Raw genomic sequence first — 26,353 nt, 5'->3', positions numbered from 1 at the left:
AAATCACATTGTAGAATTGTTTTTTAAATTTATTTGCAAATTATGGTGGAAAATAAGTATTTGGTCAATTACAAAAGTTTCTCAATACTTTGTTATATACCCTTTGTTGGCAATGACAGAGGTCAAACATTTTCTGTAAGTCTTCACAAGGTTTTCACACACTGTTGCTGGTATTTTGGCCCATTCCTCCATGCAGATCTCCTCTAGATCAGTGATGTTTTGTGGCTGTTGCTGGGCAACACGGACTTTCAACTCCCTCCAAAGATTTTCTATGGGGTTGAGATCTGGAGACTGGCTAGGCCACTCCAGGACCTTAATTCTTCTTACGAAGCCACTCCTTCATTGCCCGGGCGGTGTGTTTGGGATCATTGTCATGCTGAAAGACCCAGCCACGTTTCATCTTCAATGCCCTTGCTGATGGAAGGAGGTTTTCACTCAAAATCTCACGATACATGGCCCCATTCATTCTTTCCTTTACACGGATTAGTCGCCCTGGTCCCTTGGATGCTACTCAGCATTCTTTGTCCTCCAAACACGACGAGTTGAGTTTTTACCAAAAAGTTATATTTTGGTTTCATCTGACCATAGACATTCTCCCAATCATCTTCTGGATCATCCAAATGCTCTTTAGCAAACTTCAGACGGGCCTGGACATGTACTGTCTTAAGCAGGGGGACACGTCTGGCACTGCAGGATTTGAGTCCCTGGCGGCGTAGTGTGTTACTGATGGTAGGCTTTGTTACTTTGGTCCCAGCTCTCTTCAGGTCATTCACGAGGTCCCCCTGTGTGGTTCTGGGATTTTTGCTCACCGTTCTTGTGATCATTTTGACCCCATGGGGTGAGATCTTAAGTGGAGCCCCAGATCGAGGGAGATTATCAGTGGTCTTGTATGTCTTCCATTTCCTAATAATTGCTCCCACAATTGATTTTTTCAAACCAAGCTGCTTACCTATTGCAGATTCAGTCTTCCCAGCCTGGTGCAGGTCTAAAATTTTGACAGCTCTTTGGTCTTGGCCATAGTGGAGTTTGGAGTGTGACTGTTTGAGGTTGTGGACAGGTGTTTTTTATACTGATAACAAGTTCAAACAGGAGCCATTAATACAGGTAGCGATTGGAGGACAGAGGAGCCTCTTAAAGAAGAAGTTACAGGTCTGCGAGAGCCAGAAATCTTGCTTGTTTGTAGGTGACCAAATACATATTTTCCACCATCATTTGCAAATAAATTCATTAAAAATCCTACAATGTGATTTTCTGGATTTTTTTCTCATTTTGTCTGTCATAGTTGAAGTGTACCTATAATTAAAATGACAGGCCTCTCTCATATTTTTAAGTGGGAGAACTTGCACAATTGGTGGCTGACTAAATACTTTTTTGCCCCACTGTATATCAGACTGGTCTAATAACTGAAACAGCCCAAGACTCAGCACTCTAGATTCAAGCCAACACAGGCGAGAGTACAGAGGACGGAAACACACGCGTGTGGATAGACATCTGCACGCACACACGCACGCACGCACGCACGCACGCACGCACACATGCTGGGAACCAGGGTTCTTACAGGTCTCTCTTCTTAGCAAAGGATTCCACAGCCGTCGCAACACTGGAATCAGGAAGAGGGGTGTGGGATCAGAGCAGTAATGATGTAACTTCCTTCTGGACACAACTGTACCTGTCATCCCATTGCTTTAACCCTCCCACATACCACATTTACATATCAAACACAACAACACACTCATACCTCTCTTATACATCAAACACAGTAACACACACACCCATAACTCTCTTACACGTCAAACACAGTAACACACTCATACCTCTCTTATACATCAAACACAGTAACACACACACTCATACCTCTCTTACATGTCAAACACAGTAACACACTCATACATTTCAAACACAGTAACACACACATACCACTCTTACACATCAAACACAGTAACACCACACTCATACCTCTCTTACACATCAAACACAGTAACACACTCATATCACTCTTACACATCAAACACAGTAACATACTCATACCACTCTTACATATCAAACACAGTAACACACTCATAACACTCTTACACATCAAACACAGTAACACACCCATACCACTCTTACACATCAAACACAGTAACATACTCATACCTCTCATCATCACTTTCGTCACTAGACTCCACCTCCTCCAGGGCGGCTTGCAGATCAACGATACGATGGATGGATGTCTCCAGATCAGCTTGTAATGTCTGTCTGACCGCACTCAGCTCTGTCACTTGCATCTCCTGAGAACAGAGAGAGAGAGAGAGAGAGAGAGAGAGAGAGAGAGAGAGAGAGAGAGAGAGAGAGAGAGAGAGAGAGAGAGAGAGAGAGAGTAGGTTAGCAGTAAAACATTGAAATCCCACATTTATTCCAAGTGTAGGAGGTTAGCACTGGAGTATGACTGTATGAGACACCCCGACACCCGACAGGGCCAAAAAGGAAGGATATAACCCACCCACTTTGCCAAAGCACAGCCCCCACACCACTAGAGGGAAATCTACAACCACCAACTTACCATCCTGAGACAAGGCCGAGTATAGCCCACAAAGTCTCCGACACGGTACAACCCAAAGGGGGGAAACCCAGACAGGCCGACCACAACAGTGAATCAACCCACCCAGGTGCCCCAGCAAGCCAGTGACTCAGCCCCGTAACAGGGTTAGAGGCAGAGAATCCCAGAGGGCGGCCGTTGCTCCAGAGCCCTTTCCGTTCACCTTCCCCACTTGGGCCAGACCACTCAATCATATGACCCACTGAAGAGATGAGACATGGGTAGGCAGACCGTTCCAGCTCTATAGGACAAAGCCCCTGCCTCCAGCTGTTTCTTAGAAATTCTAGGGACTGGAGGCCTGCGTCTTGTGACCGTAGCGAGATTACGGCAGAGACGTGTCCATAGGAGAGGTGACAGAGAGTGGAGAGGCCGCAAGAGGAACTCCAAAGATGTGTGCGCCACAGGCCAACTGTAAGTTTATCCATGTTATTCAATACAGGCCAACTGTAAGTTTATCCATGTTATTCAATACAGGCCGTCTGTACGTTTATCCATGTTATTCAATACAGACCGTCTGTAAGTTTATCCATATTATTCAATACAGACCAACTGTACGTTTATCCATGTTATTCAATACAGGCCAACTGTACGTTTATCCATGTTATTCAATACAGGCCAACTGTACGTTTATCCATGTTATTCAATACAGGCCAACTGTACGTTTATCCATGTTATTCAATACAGGCCAACTGTAAGTTTATCCATGTTATTCAATACAGGCCAACTGTACGTTTATCCATGTTATTCAATACAGGCCAACTGTAAGTTTATCCATGTTATTCAATACAGGCCAACTGTACATTTATCCATGTTATTCAATACAAGCCAACTGTAAGTTTATCCATGTTATTCAATACAGGCCAACTGTAAGTTTTTCCATATTATTCAATACAGACCAACTGTACGCTTATCCATGTTATTCAATACAGGCCAACTGTACGTTTATCCATGTTATTCAATACAGGCCAACTGTACGTTTATCCATGTTATTCAATACAGGCCAACTGTACGTTTATCCATATTATTCAATACAGACCAATCTCAAGATTATGATCAGTGATTAGTTCGTTTATCCATATTATTCAATACAGGCCAACTGTACGTTTATCTATATTATTCAATACAGGCCAACTGTACGTTTATCCATATTATTCAATACAGGCCAACTGTACGTTTATCCATATTATTCAATACAGGCCAACTGTAAGTTTATCCATGTTATTCAATACAGGCCAACTGTACGTTTATCCATATTATTCAATACAGGCCAACTGTACGTTTATCCATATTATTCAATACAGGCCAACTGTAAGTTGATCCATATTATTCAATACAGGCCAACTGTACGTTTATCCATATTATTCAATACAGGCCAACTGTACGTTTATCCATATTATTCAATACAGGCCAACTGTACGTTTATCCATATTATTCAATACAGGCCAACTGTACGTTTATCCATATTATTCAATACAGGCCAACTGTACGTTTATCCATATTATTCAATACAGGCCAACTGTACGTTTATCCATATTATTCAATACAGGCCAACTGTACGTTTATCTATATTATTCAATACAGGCCGTCTGTACGTTTATCCATATTATTCAATACAGGCCGTCTGTACGTTTATCCATATTATTCAATACAGGCCAACTGTACGTTTATCCATATTATTCAATACAGGCCAACTGTAAGTTTATCCATATTATTCAATACAGGCCAACTGTAAGTTTATCCATATTATTCAATACAGGCCAACTGTACGTTTATCCATGTTATTCAATACAGGCCAACTGTACGTTTATCCATATTATTCAATACAGGCCAACTGTACGATTATCTAAATTATACAATACAGGCCAACTGTAAGTTTATCCATATTATTCAATACAGGCCAACTGTAAGTTTATCCATATTATTCAATACAGGCCAACTGTACGTTTATCCATATTATTCAATACAGGCCAACTGTAAGTTTATCCATATTATTCAATACAGGCCAACTGTACGTTTATCCATATTATTCAATACAGGCCAACTGTACATTTATCCATGTTATTCAATACAGGCCAGAATGGATGGATTCTTATAATCATGCCCAGTCTATTCCTTATTGTATCATTCATCATATATTGTGGCACTGACCAACACACCCACGTGGGTCCTTGGTCTTCCTGTAGAGTATGTGTGTATGTGTGTGTGTGTGTTATCTCGAGGAGCATTCTTCCATATTCATACAGAGACAGAAAGAAGAGTGATTAATCTATTAATCTTCCACTTGTCCCTGTAATCTCACTCTCTCTCTCACACGCACAACACACATAACACACCAAAGTCATTGTTACACACACACTAGCTCACTCACTCAAATGTATGACCTACACACCAGTTCTTATATGGAATGAAGACACAAAAACACGCCATCATTGGCCCTCCAGGTTATTGACTGTGGAGGGGTGGTTAGTGGTTGTCATAGAGACATGTGGAATGGGATGGGGTGTACGTGTGTATCCATAACCTTGAGAAGACAATGAGGATTAATCACAGCCAGCCAGACAGTGGCAAAGCTAGAGAGAGGATGCAGGGGAGACAGTGGGTATCTCACTGAGAGCTGTGCCTGTCTGCGCTGTTGGTCGTTAGGTCGTTAAAGGGCATCTATCCATGTGTGTTTGTGTAGGCTATATATGTCTGTGTGGATACACTGATTGTACAGCACATGAGGAACTCTTTCCATGACATAGACTGACCAGGTGAATCCAGGTAAAAGCTATGATCCCGTATTGATGTCACCTGTTAAATCCACTTCAATCAGTGTAGACGTGTGTATGTGAGCCATTCAGAGGGTGAATGGGCACGACAAAAGATGTAAGTGCCTTTGAACGGGGTCTGGTAGTAGGTGGTAGGACACTCCGGTTTGAATGTGTCAGGAACTGCAACGTTGTTGCGCTTTTCACGCTTCCAGTGTGTATCAAGAATGTTCCACTACCCAAAGGACATCCAGACAACTTGACACAACTGTGGGAAGCATTGGAGTCAACATGGGCCAGCATCCCTGTGGAATGCTTTCAACAACTAGTAGAGTTCATGCCCCAACACATTGAGGCTGTTCTGAGGACAAAAGAAGGGGATATTCCTAATATTTGGTATAAGTTATGTACAGTGCCTTCGGAAATTATTCACACCCCTTGACCTTTCCACATTTTGTTACATTACGTTACAGCCATAATGACAAGGCAAAAACAGGTTTCGGATTTTTTGCAAATGTATTAAAAATAAAAAACAGAAATACCTTATTTATGTAAGTATTCAGACCTTTTGCTATGAGACTCGAAATAGAGATTCTGTGCATCCTGTTTCCATTGATCATCCTTGAGATGTTTCTACAACTTGATTGGAGTCCATCTGTGGTAAATTCAATTTGTATGAAATCAGTCTATATGAGGTCCCACAGTTGACAGCGCATGTCAGAGCAAAAACAAAGCCATGAGGTCCAAGGAATTGTCCGTAGAGCTTTGAGACAGGATTGTGTCGAGGCACAGATCTGGGGGAGAGTACCAACAAATAACCTTCCAAAAGGACAACCATCTCTGCATCACTCCACCAATCAGGCCTTTATGGTAGAGTGCAGGCGGAAGCCACTCCTCAGTAAAAGACACATGACAGCCCACTTGGAGCTTGGCCAAAGGCACCTAAAGACCTCAGACCATGAGAAACAAGATTCTCTGGTCTGATGAAACCAAGAGTAAACTCTTTGGCCTGAATGCCCAGTTTCATGTCTGGAGGAAATCTGGCACCATCCCTACAGTGAAGCATGGTGGTGGCAAAATCATGAGGAAAACTGGCACCATCCCTACAGTGAAGCATGGTGGTGGCAGCATCATGCTGTGGGGGTGTTTTTCAGCAGCAGAGACTGGGAGACTAGTCAGGATAGAGGGAAAGATGAACTGAGCAAAGTACAGAGAGATCCTTGATGAAAACCTGCTCCAGACCTCTCAGGACCTCAGACTGGAACGAAGGTTCACCCTCCAACAGGACAACAACCCTAAACACACAGCCAAGACAACGCAGGAGTGGCTTCAGGACAAGTCTCTAAATATCCTTGAGTGGCCCAGCCAGAGCCCGGACTTGAACCCGATTGAACATCTCTGGAGAGACCTGTGCAGCAATGCTCCCCATCCAACCTGAATGGGAGACACTCCCAAAATACAGGTCTGCCAAGCTTGTAGCGTCATACCCAAGAAGACTCTAGGCTGTAATTGCTGCCAAAGGGCCTTCAATAAAGTACTGAGTAAAAGGTCTGAATACTTATGTAAATGTGATATCTCCGTTTTTAATTTATTTTATACTAAAAAACTCTTTTTTCTTGTCATTAATGGGTAGTGTGTGTAGATTGAGGGGGGAAAAAAACAATTTAATCAATTTTAGAATAAGGCTGTAACCTAACAAAATGTGGAAAAAGTCAAGGGCACTGTACATAGTGTGTATGAATGTGTATGTTACCAGCTCCAAGCATCTGCGGCTGCTGTCCTGTTCTCTCTGAGACAGGTCTTCAACCTCCTGTCTCATGTGGTGGAGGCGTTGTTGGTAGTACTGACTGTTCTCTCTCTCTCGGACCTCTGTCTGGGCACTCTGCTCAAGCTCCTCTCCCAGACGCACCACACTATCCCTCAGACGCAGCACCAACACCTACAGAAAGACAGAAGATATTTTTGTAAGACATTATTTAAACTTGATCTACTATTTCTAAATTTCAGCTTTGGCAATATGTACATCATGCCGATAATGCACCATTACATTAAATTGAATTGAGATTTTTTTTAAAGAGATATGAGAGAGACAGAGAGTGTGGGTCAACTAGATTGCTTACTGTCCATTTTAACATCCTCACCTCAAACCTCTTGACCTGTCCTCTCTGGAACTCCAGCTTGTTCTCCAGGTCACACACCCTGGCCTCTTGCATACTGACGATACTACGCCCCACGGTGGACGACTCTAGGAACTGCACCCTGGCCATACTGGTTGCGAGCTGGGGGGAGAAGGGGAAGACAAAGGAGGAGGAGAGGAAGGATAAGAGGAATGTCAGAGTAGGTTATTCAGTCTTGTATCCACATTAACAGCATATCTAGTTCACCATCCCCCCACATTTCTCAGCTGTCAGTCCTTACCTCTTCCTGGAGTGTGTGTTGCTGTTTCTTGGCCTCCTCCAGTTCAGCCTGTAACTCTCTGATCTGTGAAATATCACTGGAGGACTGAAATAGAGAAAGGTACAGTTTTAATGATCTTTCATTTGAAAAGCACAACTGTCAGAGTCTTTGTACATGGTTTGGAAACCACTATGAGGCAGAGTTACACACCTGTGCAATGAGAGCTTTGTGTTTCTTCATGAGTTCATTAAGGTCCTCCTGGTCCTCCTCTAGTCTCTTCAACAGATCGGACTTGTCATGTTGCAGCTGAGCTACCTGCTCATCCACCTACACATAAACACACACACCTTTAATCTACTCTCTCCACTAGACTGTTGTGCTCACAGTAGGATTGTAAACACGTTGATGTTAAAGTTCCTGAACACCACTGATAATGATACAGTAACAGTTGGTAGTAACAGTCTAGTATGAGGCCTCTATCTATCTCACCAGACTCTTGTGTTTGCAGATGTTCTCTAGTTCTATCTGAGCATTCTCCAGTTCCATGGACAGAGTCTTCTGAACACTCTCCACCTCCGCTCTCCTTGCCTCACTCTCCTCCAACTAACAGAGAAAGAGATGGAGAGGGACAGAGAGAGCAATAGAGGGAGAGAGAGGGGAGGGGATATGTTTTAATCGTTAGTTTAAACACGCCTTGATCCACATTCATAGCATCATAGTATGTGTGTGTGTGTTTGCATGTGTAGGTGTGTGTGTACCTGGCAGTGCAGACGCTCTATGTGTTCCTTGCTGCCAGGAGCCTGGCTGTGTCCAGGGTTGTCTATGGTAGACAGTAGTAGCTGAGCATCAACCAGCAGGGCATGGGTTCTCTTCAGATCTCTCCTCAGTCTCTTCTCCACATCAAAGTCCCTGTGTCCCACCTTGCAGAGGGAGGAAGAGAATTTAATGTTTAGTAATATGTTAAATAGTTTAATCCACACACACAGACACACACACATACACACACAAGCACCCATAAATTACAATAAAACAACCTCAAGCCTGTCTATATTAGGTAGTGGAGGAACTCTGGGGCATTGAGTAAACAAACGTTTGTTGATTAAGTTTGTACTTCAATTTGTTACCACAGGGAAGATGAAATGGTTTGAAACAAACATTTGAAGGATTTCCATGCAGTTCCACATGTGTACTTAGCGGAATAAAAGGGACTATATGTAAATTGACCCATAACTCTATCAACATGTTTACAACAACCAGAGGCTGCTGCTGAGGGGAGGACGGCTCATAATAATGACTGGAACAGCGCGCGAATGGAATGGCATCAAACATACGGAAACCATGTGTTTGATGTATTTGATACCATTCCACTAATCCTGCTCTAGTCATTACCACAAGCCCGTCCTCCCCAATTCATGTGACCTCATAAAGACATGGCAAGTCACATTTAAAGAGTTTCAGGGACTATTTCAAGCACTTCATTGTAATCTTCATTGACATCAATGTTATACAATTGTATCATTTATATGACTGTACACATAGGGCCTAATATAGAACCCCCCCCCCCAAAAAAAATAGTGTACAAAAAAGTAGGCCATCAACAACTTTAAGAATAATATAAATGTAGGCCTTGCCAATGCATTGATATTCAAATGATGATTACATTCTAAAATATGTGAGAATAATGTGGACATTGCCTTGCTAAATAGACTGGATGCATTTTCTGTCACATAATAAACCCATGAACACCGTTTGAATCTCACCATCGCTGTTTTTGTACTGAGAAAGTGACCAAAAACCAGGTTCCTTCTTTATTGGAAGGATTTGTTTGGAAAGTCAAGGTGAAGCCAACATTAGATGTTGTCATTCTCATAATAATGTGGTTTTACAACAAAAAAACAGAGTAGCTCAACACCCTTCAGTTGAAGCAGCAGGAAACAAACGAAAGTGGCCACATCTCTCACAAAAACAGAGTAGCTCAACACCCTTCAGTTGAAGCAGCAGGAAACAAACGAAAGTGGCCACATCTCTCACAAAAACAGAGCCAAATTCAATCACGGATAATTGTACATTTGCTACAATAATTACAAAGACTTTTCAGCCAAAAATGGAGGAAATGTCTGCTTTTCAATGTAGACCTATTCCAGTACTACTTGAAGTTCTGAGTTCAAGTGGAATATTTCAAGCCCCTTGTACTATTTAAATTGCAGGTGTAACATGGAAAACAAAATGTATTTGTCATGTTATTTAATTACCAGATCAAGTTGTTGTCATTTAAATCCAGAATAATTCATTTGAGCCCCACCTGTTTAGCTAAAAATAATAAGTAAATTAAAATAAATTAATGTGTTGCCTGTTTCGCATGTTATCTTGGCATTAATACGTGTCACATATCAGTCTGCAAACAATGTAAAAAAAAATATAGAGTTACTAAAACCACATACAAGCATGCGGCGTGTTTCAGCCTACTATAGCTCAGTGCTTTCTGTGGTGGTGGGGCAGCCAGCGGAAATTACGGAGCGTAGGGGTTGGTAATGTTCTCTAGTTGCGCCGTGATTGGCTCAGTATTCTGTCACTCTGGGGACACTACGTCAACTCAAAATCTACGGGGAGAGCTCGAAAATTCAAGCCCCTTGGGTGCTGCCATTGAGTTACATTAGAAGTCCCCATTCAAAAAGGCTCAAGGCCACAGATAAAATGACATCAAATCATGTTATATCTACCGTAGCTTTGATTGGACTGATCATGTCAACATCATACTTTCAAAATCTTAGCTAGCAAGATGGACTAGCAGTCATCATAATGAATCACGTCGACAATCTACTGGAAAATCATTTTTAATCCTTGTCATATGAAGAGAAATTATAGATAAAAGGTATCGGTGCTCATCGCCCATTGGACATAAACATTACACAACATCAGAAATCGCAAATTCAACAATGAGTAGTTTGGAAGGAATCAGTGGCTAACTGTAAGCATTGCAAAGCAATCACTAGCCTGCTACTGGAGTGGGTGTGTGGTCGAAGTCTGGGTTTAAGGGTCTATTTTCCAAGCTTAAAATGATAAACATTTAACACCATGGGCCAGAAAAGATGGAGTACATTGGCCTTGCTGTCAATCCAGCATAACTTCTATCTCATTCAAAACAACTGCAAACGTGGAACTGGGAAATCTCTGACTTCAGTGAGGTCAAAACAACTGGGAACCCGATAAAAAACTAGCTCCGACTGGGAAAATACATTTTTAACGGTCATCCAACTCGGAATTCCAAGTCGGGAACTCTGGCCTCCTTCTAAAGCTCCAATCTGAAGACCACTGACGTCATAATTCAACCTTGCTTTTTCCAAGTTCACTGTTGTCTTGAAAGCTGTCGAAAAAAAATATGTTAAAATGTTTTCAAATAAAAGCACCATGAATCCAGAGAATGACAGACTTTGATGACAAAGTTTAATGACAAATTGTTCCCACAAGGACCGCCGCTCCACCTTCCTGTTCAAGTGAGCACAGCACAACAAGGTGAGTCCAAAAATGTATTGTATGGTGCTGCATACATTTTGTAATATGACAGGGAGATATGTATACTGTAGCTAAGAAAGAAATACTAAGTGTATGTTGTGTGGTAAGCTGTTAGTAGCCCATGTGCCTCACCTTAATAATTTGGTCCCTTTCCCCCTCATAACTTAACCTACTGTTCTGATTTGGTGGTGCACATGTAGCCTATAGCCTGTTTTAGAGAAATGTCATCATTGAATATTGTAAGAGCTTTCATTGTCTGCTTATATACCCCATTTATTTATCCTACTGTTCTGACTTGGTGTACATGGAGAATACCGTAAGAACGGCCCATGTTCTGAATTCTGTACATTTCAAAAGTGCTGAACAAATAGTTATATTGACTACATCTGTCATAGCTCGCTCATTAATGTCTTATTCGAAATTACGGATTGCCTCTTATCCGCTTGTCGAGCCTAACACTAGACCCTAACACAAGAGCCTAACACAAGAGCCTAACACAAGAGCCTAACACAAGAGCCTAACACAAGAGCCTAGCACAAGAGCCTAGCACAAGAGCCTAGCACAAGAGCCTAGCACAAGAGCCTAGCACAAGAGCCTAACACAAGAGCCTAACACAAGAGCCTAGCACAAGAGCCTAACACAAGAGCCTAACACAAGAGCCTAACACAAGACCCTAACACAAGAGCCTAACATAAGAGCCTAACACAAGAGCCTAACACAAGAGCCTAACACAAGAGCCTAACACAAGAGCCTAACACAAGAGCCTAACACAAGAGCCTAACACAAGAGCCTAACACAAGACCCTAACACAAGAGCCTAACACAAGAGCCTAACACAAGAGCCTAACACAAGAGCCTAACACAAGAGCCTAACACAAGAGCCTAACATAAGAGCCTAACACAAGAGCCTAACACAAGAGCCTAGCACAAGAGCCTAGCACAAGAGCCTAACACAAGAGCCTAACACAAGAGCCTAACACAAAGCCTAACACAAGAGCCTAACACAAGAGCCTAACACAAGAGCTAACTAAGAGCCACAAGAGCCTAGCACAAGAGCCTAACACAAGAGCCTAACACAAGAGCCTAACATAAGAGCCTAACACAAGAGCCTAACACAAGAGCCTAACACAAGAGCCTAACACAAGAGCCTAACACAAGAGCCTAACACAAGAGCCTAACACAAGAGCCTAACACAAGAGCCTAACATAAGAGCCTAACACAAGAGCCTAACACAAGAGCCTAACATCAAGAGCCTAACATAAGAGCCTAACATAAGAGCCTAACACAAGAGCCTAACACAAGAGCCTAACATAAGAGCCTAACATAAGAGCCTAACACAAGAGCCTAACATAAGAGCCTAACATAAGAGCCTAACATAAGACACCAACTGTTATGTAGTTACACTGCATTTCTGGGATCACTATACAAAGAAACTGTCTGACAGCCAGATCCAGGATTCTTACAGAGTTCAAGTTCAATGTCTAATTTAACTGATTCATGCTTAATATATGATTTAATGACAACTTACACTGTCATAAATGCAAGGACAGAAAATTAATGTTTTAAGTCACACGATTTTGTACAAATCCGTCAAGACACCAACTATGATAAAGGATTTAAATCAACTAGTGAATTGCATTGAATATATCTGTGATCCCCCTTATATCTTAATGTAATGAACAAAAAAGGCAAATTATTATCAATGACTTATCAACAGCTGAAACAAGTTGTCCAGTGTAGAAAATCCTCACTAGTACGCTAGTTTATAGAAACACCCACTTATGGATTGCTGTGAGTGAGTTAGTGGGGCTGATGCATTGAACATGAGGAGACAGAAACAGACTCTACATCTCCCTGCAGTGACAGAGTGATGAGGTGTTGTGGAAGCTTTAGGTTGCCTGCTATATTGGGTTTCTTTGTATTGCCTGTTGGTAGAAGTGACATGCTGAATTCATCTCCCTGAGAGCATTACACTGGAAAAATCTATACTGCCCCACTGCCTGGATAGGAACACACACACACAGGCACACACACACAAACAACACACACACACACACACACACACACACACACACACACACACACACACACACACACACACACACACACACACACACACACACACACACACACACACACACACACACACACACACACACACACACACACACACACACACACACACACACACGCACACACACGCACACACAGACACGCACGCACACACACACTCGCCGCCGAGAGGCACGTCAATCGAAAGACCAGCCTGATTCGACAGCACTTTGAGATTGACTTTGTGCAACAGTGAGTGTGTGTGTCTCTCTGTGTCTCTATCTGGGTGTGTGCGTGTGCGTGTGTGTGTGTGTATGCGTCAATGTGTGTGTGTGTGTCTACTGGCATGCGCTCTGTGTGTATGTATGTGTGTGTGTATGTACTGTGTTTGCGTGTGTTTGTGTGTGTGTATTATGTACCATGTGTGTGCGTGCATCTGTGCATGTGTCTGTGTGTATGTATGTGTGTGTGTATGTACTGTGTTTGCTTGTGTGTATTATGTACCATGTGTGTGCGTGCATCTGTGCATGTGTCTGTGTGTATGTATGTGTGTGTGTATGTACTGTGTTTGCGTGTTTGTGTGTGTGTATTATGTACCGGGTGTGTGCGTGCATCTGTGCATGTGTCTGTGTGTATGTATGTGTGTGTGTGCGTGCATCTGTGCATGTGTCTGTGTGTACCTGGTCACAAAGTGTAGCTATGAGTCCCTCCAGGTCGTGTTTCTCATGAACAACCATCTGTTTCTCTTCATACTCTTGTTCCAGCTGCATCTCTAGCTGACGCAGCTACAAGGAAATACAAACAAACGTATTACAATTACAGTAAATAAGCAAAGGAACCAGATGTTTTACAGGACGTAGTGGAACCAGGTGTTTTACAGGACGTAGTGGAACCAGGTGTTTTACAGGACGTAGTGGAACCAGGTGTTTTACAGGACGTAGTGGAACCAGGTGTTTTACAGGACGTAGTGGAACCAGGTGTTTTACAGGACGTAGTGGAACCAGGTGTTTTACAGGACGTAGTGGAACCAGGTGTTTTACAGGACGTAGTGGAACCAGGTGTTTTACAGGACGTAGTGGAATCAGGTGTTTTACAGGACGTAGTGGAACCAGGTGTTTTACAGGACGTAGTGGAACCAGGTGTTTTACAGGACGTAGTGGAACCAGGTGTTTGACAGGACGTAGTGGAACCAGGTGTTTTATAGGACGTAGTGGAACCAGGTGTTTTACAGGACGTAGTGGAACCATGTTCAACAGTTAAACAAAGGAACCAGGTGTTTTACAGGACGTAGTGGAACCAGGTGTTTGACAGGACGTAGTGGAACCATGTTCAACAGTTAAACAAAGGAACCAGGTGTTTTACAGGACGTAGTGGAACCAGGTGTTTGACAGGACGTAGTGGAACCATGTTCAACAGTTAAACAAAGGAACCAGGTGTTTGACAGGACGTAGTGGAACCATGTTCAACAGTTAAACAAAGGAACCAGGTGTTTGACAGGACGTAGTGGAACCAGGTGTTTGACAGGACGTAGTGGAACCATGTTCAACAGTTAAACAAAGGAACCAGGTGTTTGACAGGACGTAGTGGAACCAGGTGTTTGACAGGACGTAGTGGAACCAGGTGTTTGACAGGACGTAGTGGAACCAGGTGTTTGACAGGACGTAGTGGAACCAGGTGTTTTACAGGACGTAGTGGAAACAGGTGTTTGACAGGACGTAGTGGAACCATGTTCAACAGTTAAACAAAGGAACCAGGTGTTTGACAGGACGTAGTGGAAACAGGTGTTTTACAGGACGTAGTGGAACCAGGTGTTTGACAGGACGTAGTGGAACCATGTTCAACAGTTAAACAAAGGAACCAGGTGTTTTACAGGACGTAGTGGAACCAGGTGTTTGACAGGACGTAGTGGAACCATGTTAAACAAAGGAACCAGGTGTTTTACAGGACGTAGTGGAACCAGGTGTTTGACAGGACGTAGTGGAACCAGGTGTTTGACAGGACGTAGTGGAAACAGGTGTTTTACAGGACGTAGTGGAACCAGGTGTTTGACAGGACGTAGTGGAACCAGGTGTTTTACAGGACGTAGTGGAACCAGGTGTTTTACAGGACGTAGTGGAACCATGTTCAACAGTTAAACAAAGGAACCAGGTGTTTGACAGGACGTAGTGGAACCAGGTGTTTGACAGGACGTAGTGGAACCAGGTGTTTTACAGGACGTAGTGGAACCAGGTGTTTTACAGGACGTAGTGGAACCAGGTGTTTTACAGGACGTAGTGGAACCATGTTCAACAGTTAAACAAAGGAAACAGGTGTTTTACAGGACGTAGTGGAACCATGTTCAACAGTTAAACAAAGGAACCAGGTGTTTGACAGGACGTAGTGGAACCATGTTCAACAGTTAAACAAAGGAAACAGGTGTTTGACAGGACGTAGTGGAACCATGTTCAACAGTTAAACAAAGGAACCAGGTGTTTGACAGGACGTAGTGGAACCAGGTGTTTGACAGGACGTAGTGGAACCAGGTGTTTGACAGGACGTAGTGGAAACAGGTGTTTTACAGGACGTAGTGGAACCAGGTGTTTGACAGGACGTAGTGGAACCATGTTCAACAGTTAAACAAAGGAACCAGGTGTTTTACAGGACGTAGTGGAACCAGGTGTTTGACAGGACGTAGTGGAACCATGTTCAACAGTTAAACAAAGGAACCAGGTGTTTTACAGGACGTAGTGGAACCAGGTGTTTTACAGGACGTAGTGGAACCATGTTCAACAGTTAAACAAAGGAACCAGGTGTTTTACAGGACGTAGTGGAACCAGGTGTTTTACAGGACGTAGTGGAACCAGGTGTTTTACAGGACGTAGTGGAACCTGGTGTTTTACAGGACATAGTGGAACCAGGTGTTTTACAGGACGTAGTGGAACCAGGTGTTTGATAGGACGTAGTGGAACCAGGTGTTTTATAGGACGTAGTGGAACCAGGTGTTTTACAGGACGTAGTGGAACCAGGTGTTTTACAGGACGTAGTGGAACCAGGTGTTTTACAGGATGTAGTGGAACCAGGTGTTTTACAGGACGTAGTGCAATCAGGTGTTTTACAGGACGTAGTGGAACCAGGTGTTTTACAGGACGTAGTGGAACCAGGTGTTTTACAGGACATAGTGGAACCAGGTGTTTTACAGGACGTAGTGGAACCATGTTCAACAGTTAAACAAAGGAACCAGGTGTTTAATATATGCTTGATGTAGATTATTGATCTCCTCATATTAACCCTGGCTGTCGTAAAACATCTCTATAGTGGTGTCACTGGCAAGATCAGGGCTGTACAGTAGTTAAGTAAAACATACTTGAATGTACTACTTAAGTTGTTTTTTAGGGTATATTGTACTCCGGTATGACATTTGGGTACTTTTTCCACCACTGTTCATAATAAGTTGACAGTCAGTAACTGTTCTAACCTAAGCAGTGGTCCCATTCTGTGGTCAGTAGCGGTCACCTACCCGTCTCTGGGAGGACTTGTGTACGTCCTCTAACTCCTCCTCTTTATCCTCCAGCTCTTTAAGATGAATCTGTTTCATTCTCTCCATCTCCATCTCAAAACGCAGGTGCACCTAGAGGAAGATAGGTGGAAGAAGAGAGGTGGAGAAAGGGAAGAGGTGGAGAAAGAGGAAGAGGTGGAGAAAGAGGAAGAGGTGAAGAAAGAGGAAGAGGTGGAGAAAGAGGAAGAGGTGGAGAAAGAGGAAGATAGGTGGAAGAAGAGAGGTGGAGAAAGAGGAAGAGGTGGAGAAAGAGGAAGAGGTGGAGAAAGAGGAAGATAGGTGGAAGAAGAGAGGTGGAGAAAGAGGAAGAGGTGGAGAAAGAGGAAGAGGTGGAGAAAGAGGAAGAGAGATGGAGAAAGGGAAGAGAGGTGGAGAAAGAGGAAGAGAGATGGAGAAGAGGAAGAGAGGGGGGAAGAGGAAGAGAGTTGGAGAAATATGAAGAGAGGTGGAGAAAGAGGAAGAGGTGGAGAAAGAGGAAGAGAGATGGAGAAGGGGAAGAGAGGGGGAAGAGAGGTGGAGAAAGAGGAAGAGAGGTGGAGAAAGAGGAAGAGAGGTGGAGAAAGAGGAAGAGTGGTGGAGAAAGAGGAAGAGGTGGAGAAGAGGAAGAGAGGGGGGAAGAGGAAGAGAAGAAAGAGGAAGAGAGGTAGAGGAAGAGAGGGTAGAAGAGGAAGAGGTGGAGAAAGAGGAAGAGAGGTAGAGTAAGAGTGGGGGGAAGAGGAAGAGAAATGGAGAAGAGGAAGAGAGGTGGAGAAAGAGGAAGAGGTGGAGAAAGAGGAAGAGAGGTGGAGAAGAGGAAGAGAGTTGGAGAAGAGGAAGAGAGGGGGGAAGAGGAAGAGAGTTGGAGAAATATGAAGAGAGGTGGAGAAAGAGGAAGAGGTGGAGAAAGAGGAAGAGAGATGGAGAAGGGGAAGAGAGGGGGAAGAGAGGTGGAGAAAGAGGAAGAGAGGTGGAGAAAGAGGAAGAGAGGTGGAGAAAGAGGAAGAGTGGTGGAGAAAGAGGAAGAGGGGGGAAGAGGAAGAGGGGGGGAAGAGGAAGAGAAGAAAGAGGAAGAGAGGTAGAGGAAGAGAGGGTGGAAGAGGAAGAGGTGGAGAAAGAGGAAGAGAGATAGAGTAAGAGAGGGGGGAAGAGGAAGAGAGGTGGAGAAAGAGGAAGAGAGGTGGAGAGGAGGAAGAGAGTTGGAGAAATAGGAAGAGAGATGGAGAAGAGGAAGAGAGATGGAGAAGAGGAGAAGATGGAGAAGAGGAGAGATGGAGAGGAAGGAAAGAGGGGGAAGAGGAAGAGAAATATGAAGAGAGGTAGAGAAAGAGGAAGAGAGGTGGAGAAAGAGGAAGAGAGGTGGAGAAAGAGGAAGAGAGGTGGAGAAAGAGGAAGAGAGGTGGAGAAAGAGTAAGAGAGATGGAGAAAGGGAAGAGAGGTGGAGAAAGAGGAAGAGAGGTGGAGAAAGAGGAAGAGAGATGGAGAAAGGGGAAGAGAGATGGAGAAAGGGAAGAGAGGTGGAGAAAGAGGAAGAGCGATGGAGAAGAGGAAGAGAGGGGGGAAGAGGAAGAGAGTTGGAGAAATATGAAGAGAGGTGGAGAAAGAGGAAGAGGTGGAGAAAGAGGAAGAGAGATGGAGAAGGGGAAGAGAGGGGGAAGAGAGGTGGAGAAAGAGGAAGAGAGGTGGAGAAAGAGGAAGAGAGGTGGAGAAAGAGGAAGAGTGGTGGAGAAAGAGGAAGAGGTGGAGAAGAGGAAGAGAGGGGGGAAGAGGAAGAGAAGAAAGGGGAAGAGAGGTAGAGGAAGAGAGGGTGGAAGAGGAAGAGGTGGAGAAAGAGGAAGAGAGGTAGAGTAAGAGAGGGGGGAAGAGGAAGAGAGGTGGAGAAAGAGGAAGAGAGGTGGAGAAAGAGGAAGAGAGGTGGAGAAAGAGGAAGAGGTGGAGAAAGAGGAAGAGGTGGAGAAGAGGAAGAGAGTTGGAGAAATAGGAAGAGAGGTGGAGAGGAGGAAGAGAGGGGGGAAGAGGAAGAGAAGTGGAGAAAGAGGAAGAGAGGTGGAGAAAGAGGAAGAGAGATGGAGAAGAGGAAGAGAGGGGGGAAGACGAAGAGAGGTGGAGAAAGAGGAAGAGAGGTGGAGAAAGAGGAAGAGGTGGAGAAAGAGGAAGAGAGTTGGAGAAATAGGAAGAGAGGTGGAGAAGAGGAAGAGAGATGGATAAGAGGAAGAGAGATGGAGAAGAGGAAGAGAGATGGAGAAGAGGAAGAGAGATGGAGAAAGAGGAAGAGAGATGGAGAAGAGGAAGAGAGGGGGGAAGAGGTGGAGAAAGAGGAAGAGAGGTGGAGAAAGAGGAAGAGGTGGAGAAAGAGGAAGAGGTGGAGAAGAGGAAGAGAGTTGGAGAAATAGGAAGAGAGGTGGAGAGGAGGAAGAGGTGGAGAAAGAGGAAGAGAGGTGGAGGAGAGGGAGAGAGTTGGAGAAATAGGAAGACAGGTGGAGAAGAGGAAGAGAGATGGAGAAGAGGAAGAGAGGTGGAGAAAGAGGAAGAGGTGGAGAAAGAGGAAGAGAGGTGGAGAAGAGGAAGAGAGTTGGAGAAATAGGAAGAGAGGTGGAGAAGAGGAAGAGAGATGGATAAGAGGAAGAGAGATGGAGAAGAGGAAGAGAGATGGAGAAAGAGGAAGAGAGATGGAGAAGAGGAAGAGAGGGGGGAAGAGGTAGAGAAAGAGGAAGAGAGGTGGAGAAAGAGGAAGAGAGGTGGAGAAAGAGGAAGAGAGGTGGAGAAGAGGAAGAGAGTTGGAGAAATAGGAAGAGAGGTGGAGAAATAGGAAGAGAGGTGGAGAAGAGGAAGAGAGGTGGAGAAGAGGAAGAGAGATGGAGAAGAGGAAGAGAGTTGGAGAAGAGGAAGAGAGATGGAGAATAGGAAGAGAGGGGGGAAGAGGAAGAGAAGTGGAGAAAGAGGAAGAGAGGTGGAGAAAGAGGAAGAGAGGTAGAGGAAGAGGGGGAGGAAGAGAGGTGGAGAAATATGAAGAGAGGTGGAGAAAGAGGAAGAGAACGGGAGAAAGAGGAAGAGGTGGAGAAGAGGAAGAGAATAGGAGAAATAGGAAGAGGTGGAGAAGAGGAAGAGAGATGGAGAAGAGGAAGAGAGGGGGGGAAGAGGAAGAGAAGTGGAGAAAGAGGAAGGGAGGTGGAGAAAGAGAAAGAGGAAGGGAGGTAGAGGAAGAGAGGGGGGAGGAGGAAGAGAAGTGGAGAAAGAGGAAGAGAGATGGAGGAAGAGGAATAGGTGGAGAAAGAGGAAGAGGGGTTAGAGTAAGAGGCAGAGAGATGTCTGTGTGTTGTGTGCATACATACCTGCTGCTGTGTAAAAACAGTATCACTCAATTATGTCAGTAGTAAGCATTACAGTTTCTTGTAATCCATGTGTGTGTGTGTGTGTGTGTGTGTGTGTGTGTGTGTGTGTGTGTGTGTGTGTGTGTGTGTGTGTGTGTGTGTGTGTGTGTGTGTGTGTGTGTGTGTGTGTGTGTGTGTGTGTGTGTGTGTGCATGGCATGCATACCTGCTGCGCCTGCTGAATCTTGGCGGTAAGCTTGGTAATCTCTTCTCCTCTCTCAGTGGTCTGGGTCTCCAGGAGGCGGAGCTGCTTCTTGAGGTCCGGCAGCGAATCAGAGGCCAGGTCAAAGGGCAAGCTGAGGTCACGGATCTGGGCACACAGCTCCTCCTTCTGCTGCTGCACACGAACCACTTCTGCCAGGCTCTCCTACAAACAAACACAAGCATGCACACACACACACACACACACACACACACACACACACACACACACACACACACACACACACACACACACACACGCACACGCACACGCACACGCACACGCACACGCACACCAAATCGCAGGAACAGACACACATGGGAACAGACAAAGGATGTATCTTTTCACCAAATGTTTGTTGTTTAAGGTTGTGAACCCACCTCTAAATGTGTATTTAGTGTACCTGTAGAGTGCGTTTCAGAGTGTATATCTCTGCCCCCAGTGCAGTACTCTCGTGAATGGCTTTATCCTTCAGTTCTCTCTCTTTGTCTGCCTCTTCTAGGGCCTGGGTCAACTCACTGTCAAACCTGTAAAAACACATGCATTGGAATGCATACAAACTCCATTATATGGAATCCCTACACACCCTTGTTTGAATTAAGTTTCTTACACATACACACGTGCACAAACACGTGCACACACACGTGCACACACACACACACACCAATACAAACCTACCTCCTCTGTTTGCGGTCCAGCTCGTGAGCTCGACCCTGTAGGCTGTCAGTGAGAACACGGGTGTCCTGGAGATCAGAGGTGACACGACGAACCTGACGCTTCAACTCTGTGGCGCTCTTCTTAGACTGCTCCAGCTGGGCCTGTAGGGAGCCCACCTACCACAAGGGGGGAGACAGAGACTCAGCAAGAGACGACAACCCTGGAGTGTGTGTGAGCTACGCTGAGAAGTGTGTGTGTGTGTGTGTGTGTGTGTGTGTGTGTGTGTGTGTGTGTGTGTGTGTGTGTGTGTGTGTGTGTGTGTGTGTGTGTGTGTGTGTGTGTGTGTGTGTGTGTGTGTGTGTGTGTGTGTGTGTGTGTGTGTGTGTGTGTGTGTGTGTGTGCTATATACCTTGGTGTCCAGCTCTAGGTGTGTCTGTCTCTCTGCCTCCAGTCTCTCCTCTGTGTTTTTGAGTCGTCTCCTGACATACTCTACCTCAGTCTGGCAGCACTCTAGCTGTAGTGCCATCTCACTCTCTGTAGGGGGAAGGGGGGACAGGGGGGGGCAGTGTGTGTGTAGAGAAAAGTCACGAAGAATTCCAATTACATCAGACCACACCCCATCCTCCCAGATTCCCCACACCTGTTCCCTCCTAAAACGCTAGTCCAAACCCCTTAACCGCCAAACCCTAAACTGCCATTACCCAACCTCCATCCAACTCCCCCCTCCCCTCCATGTGTTGCCGGTTCTGTGTGAATAAATGTCAAAACTGTAATTCTGGCATTTATTCTGCATTTTCCCTGATGTCTCATGGTGGCAGTATAATTCAGATCAACAGTTAGTAACATCCAATGTAGTCAAACCTTCCATTCAGTGAGACGGAGTTTCACCTATTGATCAATCCAAATGACAGGCAGTTACCTATAGTAGTTCCCCAGCTTGTCCCTGTCCCAGCCTGGGACTCTTTGCTCTGGACTTTCTGTTTCTCCTCCTCCAACTGTTTCTCCAGCCTCACCATGGTGGCCTTACACTGGCCCAGCCGAGCCTGAGAAAGGGAAGGAGAGAAAAGAGAGAAAAAGAAAGAGAGAAAAACACTGTATTGTATGGGGCCAGGCACACAACACCTTTAGTCCTTGTGTACCGGAGAGTTATTAGGGTGCTGTTTTAATACTCCCCGTAGTTCCTTGTGTACTGGAGAGTTATTAGGGTGCTGTTTTAATACTCCCCGTAGTTCCTTGTGTACTGGAGAGTTATTAGGGTGCTGTTTTAATACTCCCCGTAGTTCCTTGTGTACTGGAGAGTTATTAGATGCTGTTGTAATACTCCTGTAGTTCCTTGTGTACTGGAGAGTTATTAGATGCTGTTGTAATACTCCCTGTAGTTCCTTGTGTACTGGAGAGTTATTAGATGCTGTTGTAATACTCCCTGTAGTTCCTTGTGTACTGGAGAGTTATTAGATGCTGTTGTAATACTCCCTGTAGTTCCTTGTGTACTGGAGAGTTATTAGATGCTGTTGTAATACTCCCTGTAGTTCCTTGTGTACTGGAGAGTTATTAGGGTGCTGTTTTAATACCCCCTGTAGTTCCTTGTGTACTGGAGAGTTATTAGATGCTGTTGTAATACTCCCTGTAGTTCCTTGTGTACTGGAGAGTTATTAGGGTGCTGTTTTAATACTCCCTGTAGTTCCTTGTGTACTGGAGAGTTATTAGATGCTGTTGTAATACTCCCTGTAGTTCCTTGTGTACTGGAGAGTTATTAGGGTGCTGTTTTAATACTCCCTGTAGTTCCTTGTGTACTGGAGAGTTATTAGATGCTGTTGTAATACTCCCTGTAGTTCCTTGTGTACTGGAGAGTTATTAGGGTGCTGTTGTAATACTACCTGTAGTTCCTTGTGTACTGGAGAGTTATTAGATGCTGTTGTAATACTCCCTGTAGTTCCTTGTGTACTGGAGAGTTATTGGATGCTGTTTTAATACTCCCTGTAGTTCCTTGTGTACTGGAGAGTTATTAGGGTGCTGTTGTAATACTACCTGTAGTTCCTTGTTTTCCCTGGTGAGTCGTAGTCTCTCTCCTCTCTCCATGTCAAGCGCCTGGCTGACAGCTTCACCACGGAAACGCTCATCACTTAGTTCAGACGACACCGACGTCACCTAGACAAAACACACCCACACCTGTATTCATAACTAAAGCTTTACTTCACACTTTGTCCACCCAGCCTATCATTTTAGTGCTCCTCAAACTTTACACTTTACAGCCCCTCAAACTTGACACTTTACAGCCCCTCAAACTTTACACTTTACAGCCCCTCAAACTTTACGCTTTACAGCCCCTCAAACTTTATGCTTTACAGCCCCTCAAACTTTACGCTTTACTGCCCCTCAAACTTTACGCTTTACTGCCCCTCAAACTTTACAGCCCCTCAAACTTTACACTTTACAGCCCCTCAAACTTTACTGCCCCTCAAACTTTACACTTTACTGCCCCTCAAACTTTACACTTTATAGGCTTCCTAAACTAGACCCACCTTGGTCTCCAGGATGTCAGTGGTCTGTCTCAGCTCGTTCCTCTCTCTCTCTGACTTCTCCAGTCGTCGTCTCAGAGCCGTGATCTCATCCTGGGAGTATTTTGTTAAACAACATACAAAATCTCCAGTGATACAGCTTAGCTCTTATAACTATTTGGCTTTGAGTTGATTAAAAGGCCTTGGATCAAGTGGTTACTGTTTGGCTCTGAATCATGGGTAGTCTCTGAATCAACATACTTTTTTTGCTCTGTATCACTGAGTAGTCTCTGAATCGATTCCTACCTCCTTGGCTCTAAGTCTCTGGTCATCCATGTTAACATCCAGTAGGGGGCGTACTCTACACAGCAGTTTCCACCAGCTCCACTTGGCCACACCTCTCAGAGTACGGATGTTACTCTGGACACACCTCACTGCCATCTGCTGCACCTGTATGGGGACACACAGAGATACACACAAGTGTTATCGTCAGTACAGAGACAACGTGGAGTCGCAATTCAACGGCTCAGGCATGAAACATATGTGGCAGGGTCTACAGACAATCACGGACTACAAAAGGAAAATAAGCCACGTCAGACACCGACGTCTTGCTCCCGGACAAGCTAAACACCTTCTTCACCCACTTTGAGAATAACAAAGTGCCACCGACGCGGCCCGCTACCAAGGACTGTGGGCACTTGTTCTCCTTGGCTGACGTGAGTAAGACATTTAAATGTATTAACCCTCGTTAACCCAGCCGGTCCAGACGGCATCCCTAGCTGCGTCCTCAGAACATGCGCAGACCAGCTGGCTGGAGTGTTTACAGACATATTCAATCTCTTTCTATCCCAGTCTGCTGTCCCCACTTGCTTCAAGATGTCCATCATTGTTCCTGTACCCAAGAAAGCAAAGGTAACTGAACTAAATGACTATCGCCCCATAGCACTCACTTCCGTCATCATCAAATCAAATCAAACTTTATTTGTCACATGCGCAGAATACATGTGTAGACTTTACCGTGAAATGCTCACTTACAAGCCCTTAACCAACAGTGCTGTTAAAGAAGAGGAAGATATTTATCAAGTAGGCTAAAATAAAAAGTAATAATAAAAGTAACACAATAAGAATAACAATATTGAGGCTATATACACGGGGCACCGTTACCGAGTCAGTGTGTGGGGGTACAGGCTAGTTGAGGTAAGCTGTACATGTAGGTGGGGGCCAAGTGACTATGTATAGATAACAAACAAACAGCGAGTAGCAGTAGTGTATAAAGGGGGAGGTCAATGTAAATTGTCCAATGGCCAATTTATGAATTGTTCACTAGTCTTATGGCTTGGGGGTAGAATCTGACGAGTCCTAGACTTAACGCTCCAGTACCGCTTGCTGTGCAGTAGCAGAGAAAACAGTCTATAAATTGGGTGACTGGAGTCTCTGACAATTGTATTTTCTTCCCTCTGACACCTCCTATTATATAGGTCCTGGATGGCAGGAAGCTTGGTCCCAGTGATGTACCAGGCTGTTCACACTACCTGTAGCGCCTTACGGTCAGATGCCGAGCAGTTGACATACCAGGCGGTGATGCAACAGGTCAGGATGCTCTCGATGGTGCAGCTGTAGAACCTTTTGAGGATTTGGGGACCCATGCCAAATCTTTTCAGTCTCCTGAGGGGGAAAGACATTGTCGTGCCCTCTTCATAACTGGCTTGGTATGTTTGGACCATAATAGTTCGTTGGTGATGTGGACACCAAGGAATTTGAAACTCTCGACCCGCTCCACTACAGCCCTGTCGATGTTAATGGGGACCTGTTCAGCCCGCCTTTTCCTGTAGTCCAAAATCAGCTCCTTTGTCTTGTTCACATTGAGGGGGAGGTTGTTGTCCTGGCACCACACTGCCAGTTCTCTGAACTCCTCCCTATAGCCATCTCACTATTGTCGGTGATCAGACCTACCACTGTTGTGTCGTCAGCAAGCTTAATGATGGTGTTGGAGTCATGCCTGGCTATGCAGTCGTGGGTGAACAGGGAATACAGGAGGGGACTAAGTACACACCCCTGAGGGGCCTCAGTGTTAAGGATCAGTGTGACAGACGTGTAATTGCCAGCCCTTATCACCTGGGGTCGGCCTGTCAGGAAGTCCAGGATCCTGTTGCAGAGGGAGGTGTTTAGTCCCAGAGTCCTTAGCTTAGTGGTGAGCTTTATGGGCACTATGGTGTTGAACGCTGAGCTGTAGTCAATGAACAGCATTCTCACATAGGTGTTCCTTTTGTCCAGGTGAGAAAGGGCAGTGTGGAGTGCGATTGAGATTGCGTCATCTGTGGATCTGTTGGGGTGGTATGCAAATTGGAGTGGGTCTAGGGTGTCGGGGAGGATGCTGTTGATGTGAGCCATGACCAGCCTTTCAAAGCACTTCATGGCTACCGATGTGAGTGCCACAGGCGGTAATCATTTAGGCAGGTTACCTTCACTTCCTTGGGCACAGGGACTATGGTGGTCTGCTTGAAACATGTAGGTATTACAGACTTGGTCAGGAAGAGGTTTAAAGTGTCAGTGAAGACACTGGACATTTGGTCCGTGCATGCTTTGATTACACGTCCTGGTAACCAATAGATCCACAGACAATGCCAGGAAACAACACTCCCACTTTGCTGATCCTCAACACAGGGGCCCCACAAGGGAGCGTGCTCAGCACCCTCCTTTAATGTTGTTATGGTCTAATGGTCTAATGTTGTTATGATCTAATGGTCTAATGTTGTTATGGTCTAATGTTGTTATGGTCCAATGTTGTTATGGTCTAATGTTGTTATGGTCTAATGGTCTAATGTT

At 44.7% G+C, this 26,353-nt stretch overlaps 1 protein-coding gene across 1 annotated transcript in view; it reads right to left on the bottom strand.

Moving 5' to 3' along the window:
• The window catches only part of LOC124049122 (unconventional myosin-XVIIIb-like), a 60,816-nt gene that overhangs the window by 4,565 nt on the left and 29,898 nt on the right, over positions 1 to 26,353 (bottom strand). The window contains 18 exon segments of the mRNA XM_046370478.1: positions 1,559 to 1,600; positions 2,137 to 2,270; positions 7,082 to 7,267; positions 7,470 to 7,607; positions 7,747 to 7,830; positions 7,936 to 8,052; positions 8,215 to 8,328; positions 8,484 to 8,645; positions 13,970 to 14,074; positions 16,786 to 16,896; positions 20,337 to 20,537; positions 20,776 to 20,899; positions 21,051 to 21,205; positions 21,439 to 21,563; positions 21,949 to 22,072; positions 23,058 to 23,177; positions 23,552 to 23,641; positions 23,834 to 23,977. Of these exon segments, the coding sequence (XP_046226434.1) occupies positions 1,559 to 1,600; positions 2,137 to 2,270; positions 7,082 to 7,267; positions 7,470 to 7,607; positions 7,747 to 7,830; positions 7,936 to 8,052; positions 8,215 to 8,328; positions 8,484 to 8,645; positions 13,970 to 14,074; positions 16,786 to 16,896; positions 20,337 to 20,537; positions 20,776 to 20,899; positions 21,051 to 21,205; positions 21,439 to 21,563; positions 21,949 to 22,072; positions 23,058 to 23,177; positions 23,552 to 23,641; positions 23,834 to 23,977 (2,276 nt within the window).

Source organism: Oncorhynchus gorbuscha, linkage group LG11 (assembly GCF_021184085.1).
Source record: "Oncorhynchus gorbuscha isolate QuinsamMale2020 ecotype Even-year linkage group LG11, OgorEven_v1.0, whole genome shotgun sequence".
Classification (NCBI taxonomy): Eukaryota; Metazoa; Chordata; class Actinopteri; order Salmoniformes; family Salmonidae; genus Oncorhynchus; species Oncorhynchus gorbuscha.
The sequence above is the reverse complement of the archived record's forward strand: the minus strand, read 5'-3'. Positions and strand labels throughout refer to the sequence as shown.